The sequence below is a fragment of the Atta cephalotes genome (genome assembly GCF_000143395.1).
Source record: "Atta cephalotes unplaced genomic scaffold scaffold00030, whole genome shotgun sequence".
Taxonomy (NCBI): Eukaryota; Metazoa; Arthropoda; class Insecta; order Hymenoptera; family Formicidae; genus Atta; species Atta cephalotes.
The window spans coordinates 2524630-2547983 of record NW_012130094.1 but is presented as its reverse complement, the minus strand read 5'-3'; the positions used below and the strand labels follow the sequence as shown (position 1 = coordinate 2547983).

At 36.6% G+C, this 23354-nt stretch overlaps 1 protein-coding gene across 1 annotated transcript in view; it reads right to left on the bottom strand.

Annotated features, from left to right (window-relative positions):
- LOC105620883 (insulin-like growth factor-binding protein complex acid labile subunit) overlaps nucleotides 1-23354 on the bottom strand; it is a 251790-nt gene that overhangs the window by 176958 nt on the left and 51478 nt on the right. Inside the window, exon 2 of the mRNA XM_012202360.1 lies at nucleotides 905-979. Coding sequence (XP_012057750.1) covers nucleotides 905-979 — 75 coding nt within the window. The remainder of the gene's footprint in view (nucleotides 1-904; nucleotides 980-23354) is intronic.

Below are 23354 nucleotides of genomic sequence, written 5' to 3'. Positions count from 1 at the left end.
GAGAGAGAGAGAACAGACTCGCGCGTGCTACGCTCTCGCGCAGCTCCAAGCTGAACGCACCGCCACTGTGAACGAGACAGCCTGATTGCAGACCCCGCTCTGTCGTTGTCGGTACCACGCCCTGACCCACGAGATTTTCAAGATACCCGGCACACGACCCACAAACCCCACACTTTATGCGGGGTCAACCAACTCAACCCCTCGTCGTTACGAGCGCGATATCGATACAACGGCGCGGCGTAACGAAACTTTCTTATGAAGGTGACGGCACTTAAATACGAATAAGAAAACGATGATAAGGAAAGCATTTATTGTAACTTGCATCTTGCTTAAAAAATGCACGTAACTAGATATAGAGTGTCATAATAATCACATATATACTTAAGAATATTACATGTCGAGAGTTTAACTTCAAAAAAAGTCGCAATATCGAGACAACTTCGAGTTATAAACAATTGAAAATTAAGTAACATTGGTACAAATTAAAAAATAGAATATTAGGAAATTTCCTTTACAAGTGAACGAAGATAAAAGAAATTTGCATTTAATTTCAAATGAACTTTACTTTGACAGAAACGTAATTTCAAGCTCAATTACCAAGATATTTAACTTTAAAAAGTAATATTATGTCTGGAAAGATTTTTATTAAGTCTATTTTAAATCGAACAAAATTATATGTGATCGAGGAAAAAGATAAATAAACGTACGAAATCAGACATTAAAAATTAAATATTCGACAAAATTACAATGTTGTTACAACTATAAAATTGTTGTATACAATAAAACTTTATTCGTACTTTTATTCTCTTTGTTATACATATAAAATACGTGATATAATAAAGAAGAGATGAAAAACATGCGCGAAAGAAAGTGATAGAGAAAAAGCGTAAAAATAGAAACTCACCCGTGTAGAAGAAAGCGAAGCCTCGGCATTGTGTTGACGACGCTCCAGTGACTCGTAGTTTTGCCCGTAATATTTCTGTAACAAAATTCGCGATTAGTCCATGGATTGATCGTTACGAGCTATTGATTCGATATTTAAGCCTCTCGAATGTTTGTTTCCGGTAATATTCATTCGCAATGTATAGCTCGCGGTTGAATTACAGGAGCTAAGACCGAAAAACCCAAACTTTTCACATTTCGCTTTCGAAGAAATCACACATTAAGTGCTGCATTTTGTATATATACATGAACTCGAAAATATTTTGGAATTATTTCAATATATAATGCTTTAAAAAATAACAAGTAATTTTAAATACATTTCTCTTTGAATTATATAATATAAACTAGTTACAATTGTTTTATAATTAAATATTAATATCAATATTGTATAATTTATTTTATTTATTTGGTTTACAAAAATAATATTTTTGTAAAATTTATTAAAGATCTAACTGTCTATAAAAATTGTATTTCCGCTATCACATCCAGTTCTATAATTTTGATACGTATAATTTCATTATATATTTAATATTTTATTAATTAATAACAAGATGTTAGTCAAAGTATTGGTAAGTCGTTCTAAAATATAAGCGCTCCTCTGTAGACTTTAATAAGTAAATATCACGCAAAATGCATTACGATATTTCTGAGAGAGCAATGTTCGAGCGTGACACGATGGATTTTAAAAGAGACTGACAGACTGTGGATCCATATATGTACATATTAGCAGGGACGTATGTCCCGAAATACATCGCGTATTTATTCTGATGATGCATTATTTTCAAAAGTCGTAAATGCCAATCTCCGCGACGCCATGTATCATTTATATGCTTTTAATCTTCATTATGCAAAAATTATCGCAAAAATATGTCATCAGAAGACAAATAATAATAAAAAATGAAATGTTCGATTTTTGTATACATAGGTATACGGAAAGAATATTTTTGCTAAACTTAAAAATTTAGCTAGCTACAAATTAAAAAATAATTTTATTGGATTATCAAAATAATTAGTAATGTAAGATTCTCAAGTTTGATGAGCAATGCTTGTGTTTTAATATTTTAACAATCGATTTGAGCGTTCTACATAATTATTCTGATGTTCTAACAAAATTATTTGCAGATGTGTTAAAATAAATTTGCAGATCTGTGTTTAAATAAATTTTTAGATACTTCAGTAAACGTTTTTTTCCGTGTATCATAAATAAAATCGCGTTAAAATTCAATCAATTTTGCACTGACTCATTGTCAGCACAAGTATTGCGTATCAGTGAATTTGTTCGTTATTCAATTTCATGGATAATTTCATAATATTTGGATACTCGCAATTTAATGGATCCATCTCTGTCTCGCGAATACACGAAATATCGTTGTGACAAGATGCGTAAGGCGATGCCATCGAGGAGAATTATTCCGAGCATCGTGAGCGATATCGAGGAGACGATGGAATTTCCGTCGGCCGGAATTCTTGCTTCAGCCGAGGAATTTCCGGGCTAAAGAAATCGGGAAGTCAGCATACGGCGCGGCGCGCGGCGGCGGCGGAGTGATCCATACATTCCGTCAAATCGACGGAAGTCGTTTCCGAACTGTTAACGGGAGTTCGAAATAGTTGGACGAAGAAACCGACAAAACTGACACCCACCCGTGAGCGGTATTTGCAGGCGGAATCGCGTTGCGGCTCGACTGACCGCGGCTTCTCCGGAAGTGCCGTATCTCCAAGGCGTGTACATACATACATATACCGCGAGGTTAATTCGACAGTTGCCGACGAGGACGTCGAGAATGTTCTCTCTCGGATTCTATCCGAAGTATTCCGAGCATAGAACGCACCTCCCATCCGCAAACTGACCACTAACCGGCGATTTTTGAGGAATCCAAAGGTGACTGACGCGCCGCCTAAGCTCTCCAATCGCTCGATATCGATCTATCCACGGATTCAAGGGAGAACACTGTTCTGACCGCCGAATCGGAACATCGAGAGATAATTCGCTCTCACATACAGACATGCACACATTTGCATGAAAATCGATGTCCAACTATTCTAGCGCGACGCGTTTACGCGCTAATACCAAAGCAGTTAACTTGCTGCTAATATCGTTGATTATCCAAAGTAGATAAGACCTTTTAACTTCAAACTTGAAAATGAGCTTGTGACATTTTTGTTTTCTTGCCTTTCATTACCTTCATGTTTCGCAGTTAAAATACATGAAAAGAATGGTTTTGCTAAAGTACTTACTTAAAAAGAACACTGGCACTAATTTACATGGGAAATTGGGTCTTAGTGAAATGAGTTAGTTTTCACATATAATACAGCTTTTAAAGTGGTAAATAAAAATGCAATGAGAGAAAAATGTCAAAGTATTACGAAGCAAATGTTATGATATTTTCTTCTTCGATATTTGTTAATTATGAAAAAATTTAATTGTGATGATAAAATATACATTACTGTGAAATATATCTCATTGATTGAAAACAATAAAATAGACTGAAATAAAATAGATGATTTATTTGCTAAAATAAAGCTTTATTTGGCCATATTAAATAAAGATTTATATTGAAATAAGTATATTTCTCTCAAATAAATTTTTAAGTATCTTTTTCAGTGTAGACATAAGATTCAATAATGGATAGTTTTTGATGTACAAAAAAATGTTCTCGAAAACACAAGTTTTTTTTTACTTTTAATACACCATAGCTAAAAAATTATCCATTATTGAGTTATGTGGCAATAATATCTTTGTTCACATCATTATAGTTTTATAATACAATATATATATATATATGAAAACTAACTCATTTCATCGGGACCCAATATTTTTTACATAATTAGTGAGGGTAGTTTAAATAGATATGGATCTGAAAATAATTCTGTTGGACTATTAAAATAATTATGTAGAAAATTCAAGCATGATGAGCAATGCTGTAAAAAGTTTTGACATTCTAGTAACCAGCTTGAGCATCCTTCATATTTATTTTGATAATTCAACAAAATTATTTTCAGATACGTATCTAGCTAAATTTTTAAATATTTCAATAAAACCGTTCTTTCCGTGTATCTTTTTAAATTCTTAAACTTTATAATATTTGATTAAATCCATAAATCATTAAAAAGATATGACTGGGACAGCATGTACTTTTATTAAATTTAATCGTGGCACCCATCCATGAGTCACTAAAGAAAATTTAAAATTTAAACTTTCTTTAGAGGCTTATGAATAGCCACGATTAAATTTAATAAAAATGCTGTCCCAAGTTATCTGTACTGCCAAGTCACCTATATTTTCGATATAGGTATCTATTTCGAATTTTTCTCAGTATATATATATAAATTATATACAATTATACATAATTACAATACGAAATTGGATCGATGAAAATATAAAATTAAATAAGAGAAATCCTATATTTAATCAAAGCGCATCTTAATAGCTTAAATATTTCTGTGTGAATTTATATCTGATTCTGCAAATTGCGCAATGAGATTTTTTTTCGGTTTTGAAACGTAATCAGGAGCAAAACCAGAGTAGTAACAAAATAAATTATATATATGTATATATTACGTTTTTCTTTATATCACTAATTATTATCACTTTAACTTCACCTTTTTAAAATTAATATGTTGATGAATAGAGCGAGAGATTTTCATCTACCTAATTTCAAGTTATGAATTTTTTTCGTGCTTGAAAAAAGTGGATAAAAATTTACACTCGTGCAAACGAAAAGCTATTGGGGTTATCTCTCTCATTTTCGTTTTAAAAAGGCATGTATGATGACGCAGTCTAAATTTTTTCGAAATTGCGAACAAATTTTTTGCAGCACGTGTTCACGTTACTCAAACGAAACTTTATGATGCATGCCCGGTCTTAATTAAGCTCATACATCTCCTTGGATGCTCCTCTTGAAAAATATTGCTAAAGTTTGTTCCAACATTCATTATACTTTAGTAATATGCGCTGCTCTAACCCTTTGACGCGTTACATAGTTAAAATGATTCTGCGCGTTGTTCAGAATTCTCACGTTATACGTATATCTTCAGATGGACACGTTAAGTCGATTGTAATGTGCATCTCCTATTTTTCAATTCCAACCGCGAAACCTGTGTTAGAATCGGCGTAAATGATAGGGGGCACGTGAAAACGGGAATGGCGAATTATAGAGCGCGAAAGAAAGCGCTATCGATTTGCGGAGAGAGCATCGAAATGCGTTCCCGTTTGTAATTCGAGTGCGAAACTACAGGAGGAAACTTCCTCCCCAAGACATGTATCTCGGTCTCCGAGATAACGTATAGTCATGTCGTTTGTCACAGAATCTCGCTACGCACGACCCTGTCCTTTTGCCCGCATCTTCCGTAAGTCCCTACGTTTCCAGTTACTGCACGAAGATCAACTCCAATGCGCATCATTAAAGAATTTCCAGTTGCAGTCTTATGATAGATATATTTCTTAACGTGTAATTTAACTTCAATTGATAAACTCCAAAAGCTTTTATCATGTTCGTGTACATATATGTAATAGTTTATTTCTGAAATAAAATTAATGTTTTCTACAATTATTGATAAATATTAACCAATGATGTTTTGTTTCTACTGATATATATATATATATATATATATAATATAATAATATTTTAGTATTATATAAAATATAGTAGATAAACGAATATTCAAATTTTTATTATTTAAATATATTATATTTATTAAAGTTAATAAATTTTCAATGTAAATTCAAAACTAAGTTTCTCATATTTTTAATATACTGAAACAAAAAAAATGGACTTTTATAATTTCAATTTAAGTAGAAAAGGATACATATTACATTACTTAAAAATAGCAATTAAAAAACTAGTCCAGTATTAACAATGATAATTTTATGTTAACGCATGAGCGAATAAATTCCGAATCAAGACTCTAAACATGAGAAATAGTAAAAGTATGTGAATTCATGTATCATGTGGAAGCCACAAAACAACATGGAAAACAACGTCGATATGCACGACTCAAAAATTCCAGCAGACATGAAGCAAATTCGTGAGCGCCGCGTATCTGCTTATAATTCGAGTGTAAAATCGCAAAATAACGCGACGAGAAATTCCAATGCCGACAGCTCGGGAATTCGGAGGTGGAAAACTAAGTTTCTCCATAGGCTGTGTATTTCACGTCGGTAGGAGGCGTGGAACCGCAAAATAATATGCGTACCACCCTTTTTTCGCAGATTCGCGTCTTTCCAAATCGACCCGCGAAGTCTCTCTCGCAATGTTCCTAACCTGCTTGAAGAAAAATATCAATGTGCTTGAAGCTTCACAAAGAGAAAAGGAAAGACAATTCACGAAGTTAGCGGAAGTAACGGCGAAGACGAACGATCGTCGTCCGAATTTCGCGCGCCGTAAATCCGCGACGTCGGCTGATCCGCTTCGCCGGTAAGAGAAGAAGATCGTTGAAGATCGAAGGGATAAACAGAGTAGACATATATACAACAAGGGGCAAAACAGAGATCGAGAGAGAGAGAGAGAGAGAGAGAGAGAAACAGAAGGAGAGAGGACTTCTACGAGAATTCCGTAAGTCGTGCGTTCCTGTGCTGTAAATCGAGCTGGAAACCAGGCAGCAACAACGGCAGCGGACCGCCGAGAGATATCCAACCCCTCGGTGCTTTCGTGTGTATCTCGATACGTTACCCCTTTCCGGGAGGTAGAGAAGAGAGCCCGCAGAGCTCGAGACGGGTCGAGGCCGGGAGACGATTGCTTTGCACTTCTGTGCACGCCCCCGGGGCAATCGTAAGTTGAGATACCTAGTAGGGTATCCACCCCCGACGGTCGCACCCCTTTGGCGTCCCACACCCCAGAACGGTCTTCCATCCACTCTCGCTTGCTCGCTCGCTCGCTCGCGCTCTTGGCTGTTCATACTTCTCTTAGTGGCTGGTACTCCTCTCTCAGTGGCGACGCTGAAGTCTGGAGTCCCGAATGCAACCGGCACCCGCGTGGAGAAGGGTAAAGGAGGTCGGGGGCATTGGGGCCAGGGAATAGGGAGGCGAGAGATCGATCGCTCGAACGTGCTTTCGGCATCGTCGAATATTACCTACCACCTATATTCCCAGCCACATAGTCGCTGTATGTACGTACGTAATACTCTCCAGGGGGTACGTATGAGTGGGTAGATGGGTGTACGTGTACGGGGTGTCCTGTACCTATCTACCGCGCGTGAATAAGCCTTCAGCTCCAGATGATAGAGAGAGGTGACTAAGAAGAATGACGGCTGGCTACAGAGTCGAGGTATCAATGGCTACCGATTTGACGAAGAGAGACGAAAATCGACAAAAGACTTTTAATAAATTAACGGATTATAAACGGGTAATAAAGTTTCCCTTTTGTCGCATTCTCAGGGAGAACTTTAAGCGAAAGTTTAATTCGAGCTTTAATTGTAAAAATAACATTGTAATTTATTAAAGACTTGTGATAATCGATGACTCAAAATAGACCAACACCTTATAATTCATCGTATTATAAAACTGATATAACTCCGATCATCGTGCTAGCGTGTTAACTCCGAGACACCCCGTACACGCGATCGTATGCGCGCCAAGCGCGTATGTTATGTGATATAATACGCGGTGTATGTCCGTGGGGTGTGTATATAACGGATAGGTAATATATACATAACGGGCAGACCGCGACCAAGGACCTACCGCGTGCTGCACGGGGAAGGTGAGGTACGGAGGCATTGTTGAGCGACAATGGCTGTGATTCGTGGGCCATCTGTCCGCCTGTGGTTCGAAAATTGCGCGGAAAATCGAAAGCACTGTCACGAAAGAGGTGCATGGGGAGAAATACGGGGAGGAAAACTTGCATCTCTGGCGTATTATGGCTCTCGATATTATCACGGAGCACGGGATATCGAGTGCTCGTGAAGTGGCTGAAGAATTTTCGTTTGGGACACCGATAGTCGCGATGCGAGGGGGTGAGAGAGAGAGAGAGAGAGAAAGGAGAAAAATACGTACGGAGAAATTGGATACCCGCGATATTTTGCGAGCCGAAGCCGATAACTTGTGCTTTACATTTAATAAAACGGAACGGGGACGACGTCGCACTATTGAGCCTGTAGCTGCGGTTCTTTTCTATCGGGTTTATAATCCAAGCTTTGCGATACGCGTAATTCTCTCGGAATTTGTGTCCCAAAAGATTTAACTCTTTGGAAACTCTATGGATAGAAATGACATAATGATTTATATTACCGATATGCGTTTCTTTAAAATATTGTGGTAGATTATGGCATATGTATCATATATGTTAAATTCTCTCTTTTATTCTCCTTCGCGCAGCCTCTATTTGCTACAACTTTGTAGATTGACAAGAGAATTACGAATAACATCGAGGTTGATAATATAATTGGCGGATATATATGGCCGATAAAAATGAAACGTAAAGCAAAAAGAGAGAAGAGGATGTTCGTGTGAATTCGAACGTAATACTTCTTCGGGCTCGCAGGTAATATTTCCAGTCGAGTCTGGCAAGCTTTTGCTCGCTGGAAAGAGTTCGCAGTTGAAACACGTGTTACACGAGTAGTCCGTGCAGGGAACGGCGCATTGGTGCCCCATGCGAGTAAATTATAGATAAGGCGAGAAGGCAGGCACTTCATTTTCGTGCAGATTATTCGTAAGGCTACACGCGGTAAAGCGCCAGTCAGCAGTTCTCTTTTTTACGAGTAATTTCTTGCGTTTTTCGGACAGACGACTTCAAAGCGTGCATGCGCATGTTATCAGTCGTCCGTCGTTTTGCACGAATAGTTAGGTGTATTATCGCAATAACTGACTTCTTCAACTTATCCGGATTTTTACCGCCAACTTTTGCTGTCGTAATTTCTTTCGTTCTAGGCTTCCTTCTCATTTCTATTGCTTCCTTTCCTCCTCGAGTCCTCTTCTCGCCTCTATTCAACAAAACTTTATTTTCCTTGCGCGCCGACTAGCGGATCTCTGGCGCCGCGTTTTTAAAGTAAATAAAACTTTTCGCCAACATACTCCTCGGTCCCACCATTCGAATGCCTGGGCACCTATGACGTTCGTCACTCTGTGAATGTGTACCCGAGTGACGACAGAGATGTTGAAAAAACGTATTTAGATTCGAGTGGCAGCTATACACGTCGCGACGATTAGGTCATGTCGAACAACTTTCTGTTATAGATCCACGTGGTTTGCGAAATATCAAATATAACAAGTTAGATTGCATTTTTCGTACATTGTACATTGTACATTGAAATATAATAATTTGAATGTTTTTTCAGAAGTTGTAAAAACAATCCAAAGAGAATTAATATTATATGCCAATCTTCTTTAATTGAGTTTGAAAATTTGACTAGCACAACATTTATTCGATAGTTAAATATTATAAAGAAACGTGCGAGAAACGATACAAAAATTTACGGAACGCCAGGAAACGCCAGGAAATGATTTCACATCACGATATTCCATCAAAAATTGTAGAGTATACATTATGTAATACTCTTATAAGCCCCTCGGATCTGCGATTGTTTTAATAGCCTCCGTGCGTCCCGATGGCACGCTCTATTCGTCAAATGTGATGAAAAACGAGCAACGACGCAATGCGGTGTGTCGTGGATCGAGGGAGCGATTCCATATCGAGTACTGAAGGATCATTCGGGTATTAAAGCTGATCCGTATTCGTCGACACGGTCCGCTTATTCGCCACTCTCGTAATACTCGATAGCTACACACATATATAAGCCTCATCCGTCCTCAAACTAGGAAAGCGGCGCTCTCGAGAACCTCTAAAGGGTGAGTGTCGATTTAAGCGGAACTGTAGCGCCCTACATTCTCCTCCTGTATATACTGTACATACATGCGTGCGTATTGACTCGTTACTAGCTAAGGAATTCGATATAGCCATAGGTACACTTCTCTCGATTAACCCCGGATATCTTCTAAAAAATTGGACAGTTAGTTAGTTCATAGCGAAAATTATGAACTAAGAAAAACAAATTACATGCTTTTGTAATAATGCAATAATATCCTTTACAGACATTTCTATGCTGGCCAATTTAATAAAAAAAAAAAAAAAAAAAACAGTTACTTTTAATTATTAATTTTATATATCAAAAGTATTATTATTCAGTGCTTTTAGCACTCCAAATAATTATTGTTATTCGATAATAAATTGATCAGTATTAGATTTCTGTAAGAGATATATTGGATTGTTACAAAAGCACGTAGCGTTTATTCTGTATAAATATAATGATGTAATGCCTGTAAGAAATTACATTATTGCAATATATATAATTTATAGATATTAATTAATTTTTCATAATTCTGTTTATTACGAAATATTATATATCGCAAATATTGTTTCCATAATCGTTCAGCGTATAGCCTATCGTGTTTTCAGAAACCGTGCATTTATTCTTTGTCGTCGTCGGTGTGCCAAAGTTTTTGTCCAAACTGAATGCGACTCCATCAAAAGAACCGTATATTACAAACGGTTTTTTCGAGGTGCACATATTTCGAAAATTTCTCTATTCGCGACTATTTAAACCTTTTCGTCTAGGATGCTTTGCTGCGATAGCAATCGTCCCGTGCCCGTTGTAAATCCCTTGCCAAGTAACTTTAAACATGCGCGCCACAGTTGCGAGTGTAAATCTCGTCGCGTCAAATCACGAAATGCCACTCCGCGTACTGACCGTAAAGTGTGGATTTAATTTAAAGGGCAGGAATACACAGTCTTGTCGCCAAGCAAACTATAGAGAAGGAATTTCAGGGATATCCATTTAAACGGATCGTCCAAATAACCATGATAATTACGCTTTAAAGAACGAGTTTCTCGAGAATCATCATCGAACATTATTAACAATTTGATTAATTAATGTGAAACTTTTTAATGCCCTAGAAACGACTTATTTATTTTGATGCATTTCTGTCTTTCTTTCTTAAAAGTATTTCTTCAAGCTTATTCCAATGAAAATTTTTATTGGTGGATTTTTGGTAGTTGTAAAATTAATCGAGAACTTTAAGAGCTCCGCGTAATATTTTGCGTAATAAATTAAGGCGCGTTAATCTAAAAGTTAACTCGCGAAGATGCCGAGAGGGTTGTTTTCAAAGTCCATCAAACGCGTTATGGCGACGGTGCATAGTCGCGACGGCGTTACGACGCCTATGAAAACGGTAAACAGGGTAATTAAGGCTCGCCGAGGAAGAGAAAAAGATGATTATGGTGCGGGCAATAAGAACATAATAGCGCGAACTCGATAATCGCGATGCGAAGGTGAAGCAGCGCCTTAACGTTGCATGATTAACGTCCCAAAATTGCAGTGAGCTGGTGGTGTATCACATCGACCCCCACTGACTTTAGAACTTTGACCTTGCCTGAGACTCGCTTTTAGTATAAACTTTATCAGACTCTGTTAGTACATCACTACGCATTATAGACTTAGAGATCACTAATTTTATTATTAGCTCATCTTCATTTTTATTTATTTTACTTGTAATCTCCTTTCCTTCTATGCTTATATTTATTTTATTTTTATAATATTTAATACGAAGGAAAACGTTTCATATGTCGTGTATATATAATATTAATGTGCATAAGCATCGCTGATTTCGTTTCTAATTTACGTAATGACATATCTGTTTGATATTTGAATAATATATCATTTTGGTAGATGTCTTTAGAGAATTTTTAAGATATTAAAATAATATAGATATAAATAATAATACATTTTATATATTTTTTTATCAAAAAAAAAAGTAAATCGTATTCTACAAATAGTATCGAAAAGAAAATCATGTATGTTATACGATTTCATAATATCCGACTACGCAAGCGCTTTGTAGAAAAAAAAGTAAAAAAATAAATATATTCCTTATACATATTTGTTCGATATCTATCTGCACGGCGTATCTTTCATTCTATTCCATTAAGCGCGCCACGTTAATCCCGCGAATTATGCTATTCGGTGATTGCACAATCGCGACCATAAATATCGTGCAATAACAGCCATAAAAATTCATGTTAACAGCACGTAACGAAATACCAGGTGAAATTGAACAATGTACATCCAAAAATAAAAAAAAAAGCAGAGAAAAACACATTGCGAAAAGCGCATTTCGTCGCCATTGCAAACCACAGTATTTTTGCTAAATTCGAACACACACGAATATACACTGTGTTGCAATGATTGACTCGCCAATGGCGATCGTCGTGGAAAAGTGCATCAAAGCTGTGGGGGAGGTAATCCATCCACCCTTCCTGCTCTCCCTGTCAACCCTTTTCGAACGCAATATGCTGTACATACGTGACTGCGATAAACAATGATTAAAACCGAAAGAAATAAAACAACGCCGGACGTATAATAAAAAAAAACGCAAGTATCACCGGACGCGCGTACATTCGCGCCCTATGCGCGCGCGTGTAAATTCACGGCGAATATGTGTATTATTGCGGAGTCCGACGCGCTGGAGTTTGTTAAACATGGCGTGATTTATGGCCGCGCCGGGGATAAAACACGTTCGATGCGACGGCGTCGGATGCCTCGTTATATCCCACGATATTACTATTTTAGGCCGCTGCATGTGCATGAATATATACACGTGCGACGCTGCCGGGTTAACTAATAACGCATTTTTCGTTTTCCCTTCTCTCTCTCTCTCTCTCTCTCTCTCTCTCATTCGTTCCATCATATTTTCCCTCTTCTCTCTCCTTTTTACTTCTTTTCCTTCTCTCGTGCCGCACAGATGCCACGCACCGTCCGACGGCTGTAACGAATAGCCTCGAGAGTGGCGTGAATCAGCTCCAGGTTGATCGTTAATAGGACGTGCTTTCGGATCTGACTCACGTTTTCCTGGCAGCTCTCTTTTCGCGATGCCTGAGGGTCCGACTGTATCTTAAGATCAATTCACGCCGATAGATGAAGTGACTAATCAAGAAAGCCTCGGTAAGAATATCTAATATTAAGCTATTGTTTGAACATGAAAAGAGAAAATATTGCCATACAATATATATATATATATATATATATATATTGTATAGATCTGAGTAGAAAATAATTTGGTTGGACCATCAAAATAATTTTGTTGAAAACTTAAACTCTGGCTGCTACAAAATATAAAAATTTTTTAATTTCCATAATTATGTCGATGATCCAACAAAATTAGTTTTAAATCTGTATCCAGCAAAGAAGTTTCAAGTCTTTGAGCAAATTTCTTTCCGTATGAAAAACAAAATTAATTTCTGAACGCAAGTGCTAAATATGTAAAATTTTGGGAATGTAAAAAAAAAATGAAAATCTAATTTTATTTCATTCATCACAGCAGACAAAAGTTAAGACGAATCGCGCATTGAGATACTCTTGGGATTACGATGCTAATTGTTAACCGTAACGACACAGTCTAATTAAAAACCACAATACTATATTTTCGACGGTACCAATTACATCACAGTGCGTACCTCCCCTAATTTAAACGCACGCTAACAAAATTTCATGTGATGGCCTCAGTGTCACATCTCCACATTCAGTTGAAAACACTGCAATTCTCCCTATTACGTAACCTTTCCAGCAGTCTCTCTTCGCAAAGGAACAATTGAAGGACTGGAAATTGGATTCGTTCGCAAGAGAAAATTAAGTACGATTGTACTCGTACTTCGATAAAAAGTTGATGGTCGGGCACGTCCGCGCCTTATCGTGTCCTTATCAAAATACCTACTGTTGTATCCTCGCAACGTGGACTCGCCCTTAAGATTTCGTTATCGAGCGCACAAGCCAGGTCTGACTCGAGTTGTACTTCTAGCTGAATCAGAAGACAGGTACGGCGGAGAATTTTGGAACGGATAAAAGATACTCCGCTACGTGAGCTCCAGGCCGGATGTCGTGTCATGCGACGATAAGCGCAAACGGCTCGTGATAGGGTCACATATATACAATGCGAATATATATAAGCGTGAACGCGCAGTACGCGTATACAGACTAGCCCGGAGAAATCTCACGTATTCTCGCACAATGGCCACCTTTGTCGCGTTTAGTTCGAGTTAGCGAGCGCGAAACGGCCGGGCGCGTAACGGGACGACTGGCTTTCTTCTGATTTTAAGGAATTTTCTCGCGCTCGAAATGCTGCATTCACGACGCTTTGTCGACGTTACAATGGCCGCGCGCGCGTTCGCGCGGACGTCGCACCTTTGACTTCGTTCGCGAAATCCGACGCTTCTCCGACGGAACGCCTGATGAGACACACCGAGCTCCGTTAAAGGACGCGAGAAAATGCGGCTCCCATTATCTTTCCGTAATTAAGACAAAGCGCCCAGAACTATGACGTTGGACTGACTAGTTTGCCTAGTTACGAATTTCTCTTGCCATGAGGAGAATTACGAAAAGTCTTTGAGAGAGTATCGCTTCTCATGCTGAATGTATACATAATAAAAAATGTGTATATTGCTAACAAAAACTATATAATATTGCCATTTACTACTATTATTAATCTAGATCTTCTTTGGCACACACAAGCGAAATTCTACTCTCAAATTTCTCCGAAATAAAGAGAGACTGAATTCTCTTTTTTCTCTTTTAAAATATCTTGTTAAAAAATCTATTTGATAATGTAATAGAAATATTTAAAGATAACCTTGAATTTTTCCATATTTTTTGAAAGCCTAGAACAGTAAAAAACTTGAGCTGGAAAAAATAAAAATAACAGATTATAGACGGAATTAAAAATATCAATATTATATAGCAATAATACATATAATATTTTTTGTATGATGATCATTTGTAAAAAATATCTTATTTCTAGCATATTTTTAAAGCATTCTAATGTATTCTACAATATTTCTAATATATTCTTAAAAACTAAAAAGGAAATTTATTTACACGAAATAGAGTAGTGAAGTAATCCTCAAATACTCTGTGTAATGTCTTCGACATTATCCATTCAAGAGAAATCTGGCGTATTCGCATAATGCCTTTTTTCTTGCCTTAAAAGCACGAATTCAAGATGACGATGCGACATTCCTTTCTACAATTTTTTAAGGATTCTCACGGTTAATATTCTCACCCTTCTTTATGAACGATGCGTAAAAACAGGGCTACCTTCAATTTTCATCATATTTTTATTCTTTCCCTCTTCATTTAAATAAGTCGATGCGTGATCAATTCCGCGTATAAATCATACAGTTACAAAAATGAGATATAGATAAATATAATAATAAAGCAAGATTCGCGTTTATTATCAATTAAATGTTAAGATAAATTAAAAAAGGCATTGTGGAATAGAGTTTCAATTAATTTACATAATTGAAAAATATTATTAATGTCAGAAAGTGGGACAAAAAGTACAATGTCTGAAATAATTCATGTCCAAGATGTTGAAAAATGTATATCAGTATATATTTCCTCAAACAAGATCTCATTCCCTTTTTTCTTTTTCATATTGGACTTTTATGGTCAGCGTAAAATCATAGTAGGTACTTATCTACATTGAGAGTTATGGTTATACGTGCTCGCGCTTCAGAATTAGTGACTTCGCGCCAAATTTTCTACGTGTTATATTTTTACGTGTGTGACTCGCGCCATAAGCGCCGTGTGCTGAGAAAAATATACTCCAAAAGATTCCGAATAACCGAGACGAAGTCATGTCCGTAGAAATTAAAGTTTACGATCGTAAGTTACGTCGTAATGGAAAAAAATAGGGATGTTAAAATTCAGCAACATGGTTGTACTTTGCAAGTATGTTACACTCACGTGTCTCGTCACCATAATTGTGGTGCTTATGAAAGAGCGGCTAATAATAATCGCTGGACCACCATGAAGTTTCAAGAACGCATTTCGCAGAATAAACGAGTGTGCTCTATTTTCGTTCCGTGCATATGATTTTATTGCACGTACGAAGCGAACCTTGCATAATAAGAAATTTTGTAGTCCATAAAACTTGCAGAAGCGCACGAGGATCTGAAGAAACGACATCCTCGAAACCCATTAACTCAGACCTATTACAATGACACGCATACAAACGTTCCAACAATAATACAGAATAAATGCATGTGACATTATAAAAATGTATGTTTCTTTATATCATGTGTCGTGGTTGCAATTAAATGACATTATATTTTATACATTGAAAAAATGTTTTGAATTTTAATAAATACATATTTGTGAATGGTACCAAAATTAAATATTTACTAAACGAAAATATATTTATTTTATTTGATACAAAAAATTAATTTAAGTATCATTTTTTATTCAGTAAATATTTATTTACTGTAAGTAAATGTTTAATTAGTATCTCTTAGAAAGAAATATGTATAAAAATATATATATAAAAAAATTAATAATTTTTTCTCGTTGTAAGAATCAAGAAAAATAAATTTTAAATCGCTTTACAAATGAAATACTTCCTCGTGTATAGAAAATGAAAATAAAATCTCTATAAGTAGAGATGGAAATAGGACTATTCGTTTTGCAATAACGTAAAAATCACAGCGCTATGAAGCAGCAAATTCGAGCATCACTTCCATATTCCCCGGTGCGGCGTAAAAGTTCTCGACGAAGGAATCGTCGAACGTTGGAATAATTTGTCCCTAAAGGAGTTACGGCCGATCGATTCGCGGTACGATGAACCGACTGTAGTCAGACTGCGTGAATTCTCTTCCGCGGAACGTGTGAGTCAGGAAATATAAATACACTCTACACATAGAAACATACATCTAGATAGCACGACTGTTATAGTGATGCAGTTATGGAAATAAAATATTGATACATTCCGTTTTTGATATCTGTGTTAGATAGATTCGTTTTGGATCGAAATAAATATTGATATTTTGAATTGTTGAATAATTTTCTATACCTTTGTTGCTATACGTATATATTATTCGGGCAATAAAATATTTAAAATAAATGGTACTACAAAAAAATGGCTTTATAAAAAATACCACCTTTCCATATTCCTTACCGTATATTCAAAAAATTGAAAAAATGCATTTAAGAGCATTATTAATAAAAAGTTTATTCGCGATATGTATATTCCTGACTGCTAACACTTCAAAATCTTTCTCATAATAGAACGGAAAATAATTCAATCTTCACAATATAATAAAAAAACATTGATATGTTTCATTCCTAATGAGAAATATTCGTGGCTAACGAAGGATCAAACATCAATATTTCCGATAACTATTTCCCTCTCTTTTTTCTAAAAGAGCAAATATAGAGTAATTCATGGAAATATTATTTACAAATCTGTTTTATAAGGCAATTTTAAATAATAATAGTTACATAAATAATGATATATAATTATAATATTACGACTGAGTCTTAAAAACAATACTTACAGAGATATACGAATATATGATTTTTTTTTAATCGCATTATTTTTATGCAGTTTATAATTGGAATATCCATCTACGATAATTCTACATTTATGACAATATCCACAAATAACTTTTGAAATTATCCACTGAGAAAAATTTCTAGTTAAAAATAAACAAATTAAAAAATTCCGATCGTATCAATTAGAATTCAACTTTTTTCAATTTATTTCAATTAGAATTCCAATTAATATGTCTTTTTCTAGACTCTTCTAGATTCTTTTCTAGACTCTTTTCCCAATGTATAATATGTATATTCGTGAATCGCTCTGCGATTTTTCTATTTCTGATTCGTACACGTTTCATCAGTTTGTAGAGAGTCGCAAGAGACTCCAAGAGACGTGAATAAGTAGGGAACGCAGGTTTCTAACTAGTTCAATATCCGGCATGTATTCTGTACGCCTATCCACTTCGCGGCTTTATTTGCACGCAACTATCCTCAGCCCAGGGAAGCGTATAGAATTAGAAACAACGTGTAGAGCAAATTCCCAGAGCCCCCGAGATAATCCTAAAGTTTGTTTGTTTAAAGCGCGTCCGCGATGTCAGTGGGTAAACGTACACTTGGACGCGTTCGCGAAAAGAAACTAAACCGCGACACACAATCGAAACAAGAGAAGAAAAAAGAGGAATGGAAAGATCGGTATTTGCGAGCTTTATAGAGTTTCGCGGGGTGTTCATTAACGAAGCTTAACTCTTTCCCTTCGCATGCCCGGGGATTTAAACTCCCCGCTTGAGCTTATCCCCGCTTCGTCCCCCTAGTAGAATATTTGCATGGAAAGTTGATTAAAATAAACCAGTCAGGATACTTTTTTGCACGATCGCATGTTCGCTACTGGTAAATGACAATAACATGGCAAAATGAAGGGACCATTTGAAAATCAACGAGTTTGAAATGTTTCAACTTTTAGGAATTGCGGAGATTACAAATTTGAGGTTTTTAATCTGTTACATTTTTCAAGAAAACTACCAACGCGTTATATATTAAATCTATTAAAAGAAAATTTTAATTATCAATCAATTTTATCTATCAATCTGTCAACAATGAAGAAAATTCGCTATTATAATTTATCATCTTATCTTTTTAGTTGTTCTTACATTTTTGCTCTTTATCTATTAATCCGTCCCAACATACAGCTCTTTTCTCCATTTGCATAATCGATGCGATCGTTCGCATAAAATTTCTTTCAAGATCCAAGACGAAGGGGGCGTAATCATATTACATCTATCGCGCGCGGCGTTGTTCGATAAAAAAAAACGCAGCATGAGTCAGGCATATTAAAAGCGTGAACCGCATCGCCCATGCTGGAGAATTCATTCCACCCTCAACCACCCTTCATCGAGCCTCTAATTAATCGATAAGATCTTAGCGGGAGTCCTTTGCTCGGCTGTAGAGAAAAAAGGGTGTCGTGATAACAGGAGCGACAGTTGTGTGCGCGCGTCGATGCGCGGCAACAATTCTCATCGTACCTGACCGGACCAGCAATTCAGCCCTGCCTGATTCCCCTTCTCTTTACTCATTCCTATCTCTTTCCCCCTCGTCGGAAAGGAGAGATCGTAATTAGGTAGCTGTCGGTTCCCGAGAGATGGGAAGACGCCGGCGTTGTATTAAACTTGAGGAGACACCGCACGAGGGAATCCTCCTCTATCGCCGTTCTCTCGCTGCTCCAATTAGTCGATAAGATCTTTCACCCAAGACCGGGCCAAACCTTCGACGATGACGACGGGCACGTTGTCCCGGACGAAAGCCGGGGCTTTCCCGGCCGAACGACGAGAACTGGCACGTTGTGCGGTTGTGTTGCTTCGAATAAATGGGGAATGACATCCGGATAAGTTACGGCAAGGGAAAAGTTATCCCGACTTGTCCGAGGCAATAAGCTTATTATTACGAGATATAAATGACTGAAAATGTTTATGAACGAAATTTTAGGAAATCATATTAATTTCATATGCAATGATAACGTATATTTAATAGTACAGAGTATACGCTATTACATACGTAAGAGAAGTATAAAGAAAATAAATCGGAAGAACTATTTAAATATGTAACATGTATAATAAGAAGCTATATATTAAGATTAAAACGATATAATGGATTTAATACTTTGGAACTAGAACAAACGATAACATTTTGTGGTGGAAGAGCCAACCAATGCGATTCTGCGGCTTTGAAATAGTAGGACCAACTCTGCGGCTTTGAGATAGAGAGGCCAATTTGGCGGTTTCGAGGTGGAAGCACGATTTTCTTTCTTCTGCATCTAGAATGGCATTATGACTGTTCTAGTTGCGAGATATTGACGGACATATGATTTTCAAGAGTATCAAAGCCTAATATTTCATGTACCGTACGATAAATTTGTCGAATGTGTCTTGAAAAACTTCTGCGAACTTCTCAAAAGTTTAGGGAAGTTCGCCATCAGGCGGTGAATATGAAATATTAGTCTAACGCCGTTGGAATTTTGAGGAATCATCGTAGCAACGTGACCGCGTTGAAACTGGCCTCGCTTAAAATCATATATCTCAAATTAAGATTAATAAATATGCACAATTGCAGTATAAGTCCGACTACGTTCTATTTGATGCTCACAATACTTGATGTAAGCTTGATGTTATTTGTTCTCATTTAACATTTGATAAACAACAAGGATGATTCCATGAGCGTCAAGTGGAATGCCCCCTCGATTGTGAGAGAAAAAAAGCCGATTCAATAATCAAATCTCTTTTGCATCTGTCACATAAGTTACCGTGTGCAACTAGGCGTATGTGCGCGTGCTTACACAAGCGAGCTTTTGCACCAGCTGTTATAATGGCGTCTACACGTGGACACAGCTGCGGCTGAGAACCCGTGACACAATCGATCCTTGGCGCGATTCCTATCGACACTCTAGGGGCGTTAAGCGAGATCATGCATTATCGCTCCTATGCACGCACGACACACCGAGTCTCGCGCGAAATCGCCATCGAGAAAACAGGTCGCACGTTCTAGTTCGGATAGAAATCTTAAATCACAGTAGTAAAATCATGTTTATTTTAAGAACGAAAGATGATTAAACTCGATAAAAAAATATATATCTAAATCGTCTAGAAATTATTTATGTGCTGATTTGTAGCTGAACATAAACAGAACCATTGTGTGATTTATGTAGTTGATCTACTCAATAATCAGTTGATTTATCATAAATGTATGCGTTAGTCTTTTTATTAAATAACAATTCGAAAGCATTTATTTTTATATATATTACTGTGCTTTAAATTATTTCATTAATGTAATTTATTTCGAAAGTAATACAATTCAAAAAGGTAATGTTTTTCGCAATAAATTATTTGCAAATTTACGATTCTTGTTACCATCTAATTTATTAATATTCTTATAAAGATACTTATACTTACATTAAAAATTATTAAATTGTCTGTCAAATTAATAATTGATAATAAGTGATATTATTAATCTGGTTCTGTTCATGATTGTGTTTCAAGATCGAAAAAGATTTTGGGATGTGGTTGATAGAATCACATATATGTATATAAATTCACACAGAAATATTCAAGCATTGAGATCCGTTTTAATATCTGAATATAGGATTTCTCTTGTGTAATTAAATTTATTCTCATCGGTTCAAATTCATATCATAATTATTTATAAAAAAAATTAAGTTTTTCAGAGAAGAGGGAAAACTATTTTTTAATGTAATAGAAAATTCTAGACTAATCAAATAATATCAATAAAAAGAATATTCTCTCAAAAAAATAATATACTCTTAGAAACACGATCAATTGTAATTTTTATTATTTTTATCTTACAACTCGGAAAAAACGTTTCTTTTTGAGTTATGACAATTTAGATATTCTACAAAATTATGACAAATTCAGACTAATTTATCAAAAGTAACATACCTCGAAATATTACCATAGTTTATTTGTATTTACTTTCAGCTAAAATGATCAAATTCAAAACAGAACTTCTTCAAACTTTAATCACCAAAACTGTCTTAACTCTAAATGTTGAAAGTTGTCTGTAGAAGACTTTACTTTTTATTTACAAAAACGACGCAACTCAAAATGTGTCACTCTTGTAGTTTTCTTTAAAAACTTTATTAAGAGTAACACAAGCTATTTGGTGGACTCAGAATTTAAGTTAGTCTTGATTATTGATAGAGTAATCTTTTTACCTAACTCATTCACGATAATAATACAAAAATACATTTTTTTTAGTTGTGTCACTTTTGAAGTAAGAGAAAAATATTTCTAAAAAATATGTCTAAGGATTTGTAATAAATATATGATTGCAATAGTCTCTCAAAAATTTATTCAAGATTTGATATAATCGCAAATATATTTATAACGATATGTGTAATTGTACAGATATATATGTATAATCGAATAGATTTTATATTATATATCAATATATTTTGCAGAAGGAAATTGCGCTGCTTGTAAATTCAGACAAATTGTGGTCCCGCAGGTATAAAGTCACTCAATGGAATCTTTCACGTAAGGAAACGCTTAATTTTTGACAAAGGCAGGGCCAAGTGGCTCGTGTCGAGCGTGCGAGTAAATCGTGGATGAAGCTGGTCGCCGAAAGGCCCTTTGCGACAGCTGGTGGAAGTGTCTGAAAGCAGAAGGCTGCATGGTTGCCGCGACCAGCTTCATGACGATCGACCCTCGCCCTTTCACGGCCACTCAAAGGGCAGTAAACGAGACGGCGGTGCGTTATTGCCGCCATGTACGGTGTTGTCGGACAAGCGTCGACTACGTCACGCTATGCAAAATGATCCAATCATCGCTGCCGGCGAAACAGGGATCCTGGGCTCGAGGGATGAGGGAGCTGATAAGGATCCTCTTCGTTCAGGACGAGGGAGCTACGGGGACAAGGGTGGGAAGAGTGGGATACAGGGAAATGCGGCGGCGCGTTACCCGTAAATTCGAATACGCAGTCTGGCCGTCCAATCCCTCCGACATCGGTTAACACTAATTGGAGGTTAACTAAACGTTTTCATTTTCTTTCGAGATCGTATTCGGCGATTATACACGTTTTGAACAATATCTGTAATCTTTACCAGTGAGATTGAGAGTTCATCATTTTCTTCCTCTCGTGGTTTTCATACATGGTTTTTTTACAGTGACTCCCTAATTGCTATTTGATATTCGACGTTAAATGCTTTCGCAATTAGAAATTAAAAGGATGAGAGAATTAAAGCATTTAGCTAATTTTGGAATGCAACATGACCGCGTATAAAAGCAATATTCTTTATATAGCTTTTCGTATGTATTATAAACGTGCAGGAATGCGGAACAAACGTTTCGTGATACAAAGCAAACACGCAACACTGTTCAATAAATTTAAGCATTCCCTTCAAACCAAAACGTACTGTTATAGTGGAAAGAAAGTTCTCGATGGATTTATGGGCTAGATTCGCCGGCTGCTTCCTCATTGCATAAATACAGAGAAATGCGCGAGATACGCGCGAAACTCGGACGAATTAATGAGATTATTAGCGCGGCCGAATCTTTGCTGTTGCAAGTTCGCCGGGCATGAGGGCGTTTAGTATTCATTAGATGATTAGACCATCATAAATTATCTACAATAGGATTAGCGATATTCCCGCCGTTTGAAACGTTTATATCTGCGGAACGAGCCAGCGAGGCGCGGCGAGATCCAGGATCTTTAATGCGCCCTGCAGGACGAGGTCACAGGGATCTTCTCGCAAAAATATCGCATGGTCTGGCAATATCGGGAAAGATATATCGTCCGGAACAAGCTTTCAAAATTTCATCGAGCTTAATACCCGTGCGCGCGTTCGCATTAATCACGCGTTATGTCTTGAAAGAGACGAGCTGACGCGAGCGCAAGCCCGTTAATGCCCGTTAAAGTGAATTTCTAAACATAACCACAGAAATTAATTAAATTGGAGTAAAAGCCGTCAACTATTGCGCGAGCTGATATATATATATATATATATATATATATATATACGGTCGTCGCAGTAGACAATACGTAACGTACCGACGTACGTACCCGACGTACGTACGTACGAACGGACGGACGAAGTACGTACGTAACGTCGGCCG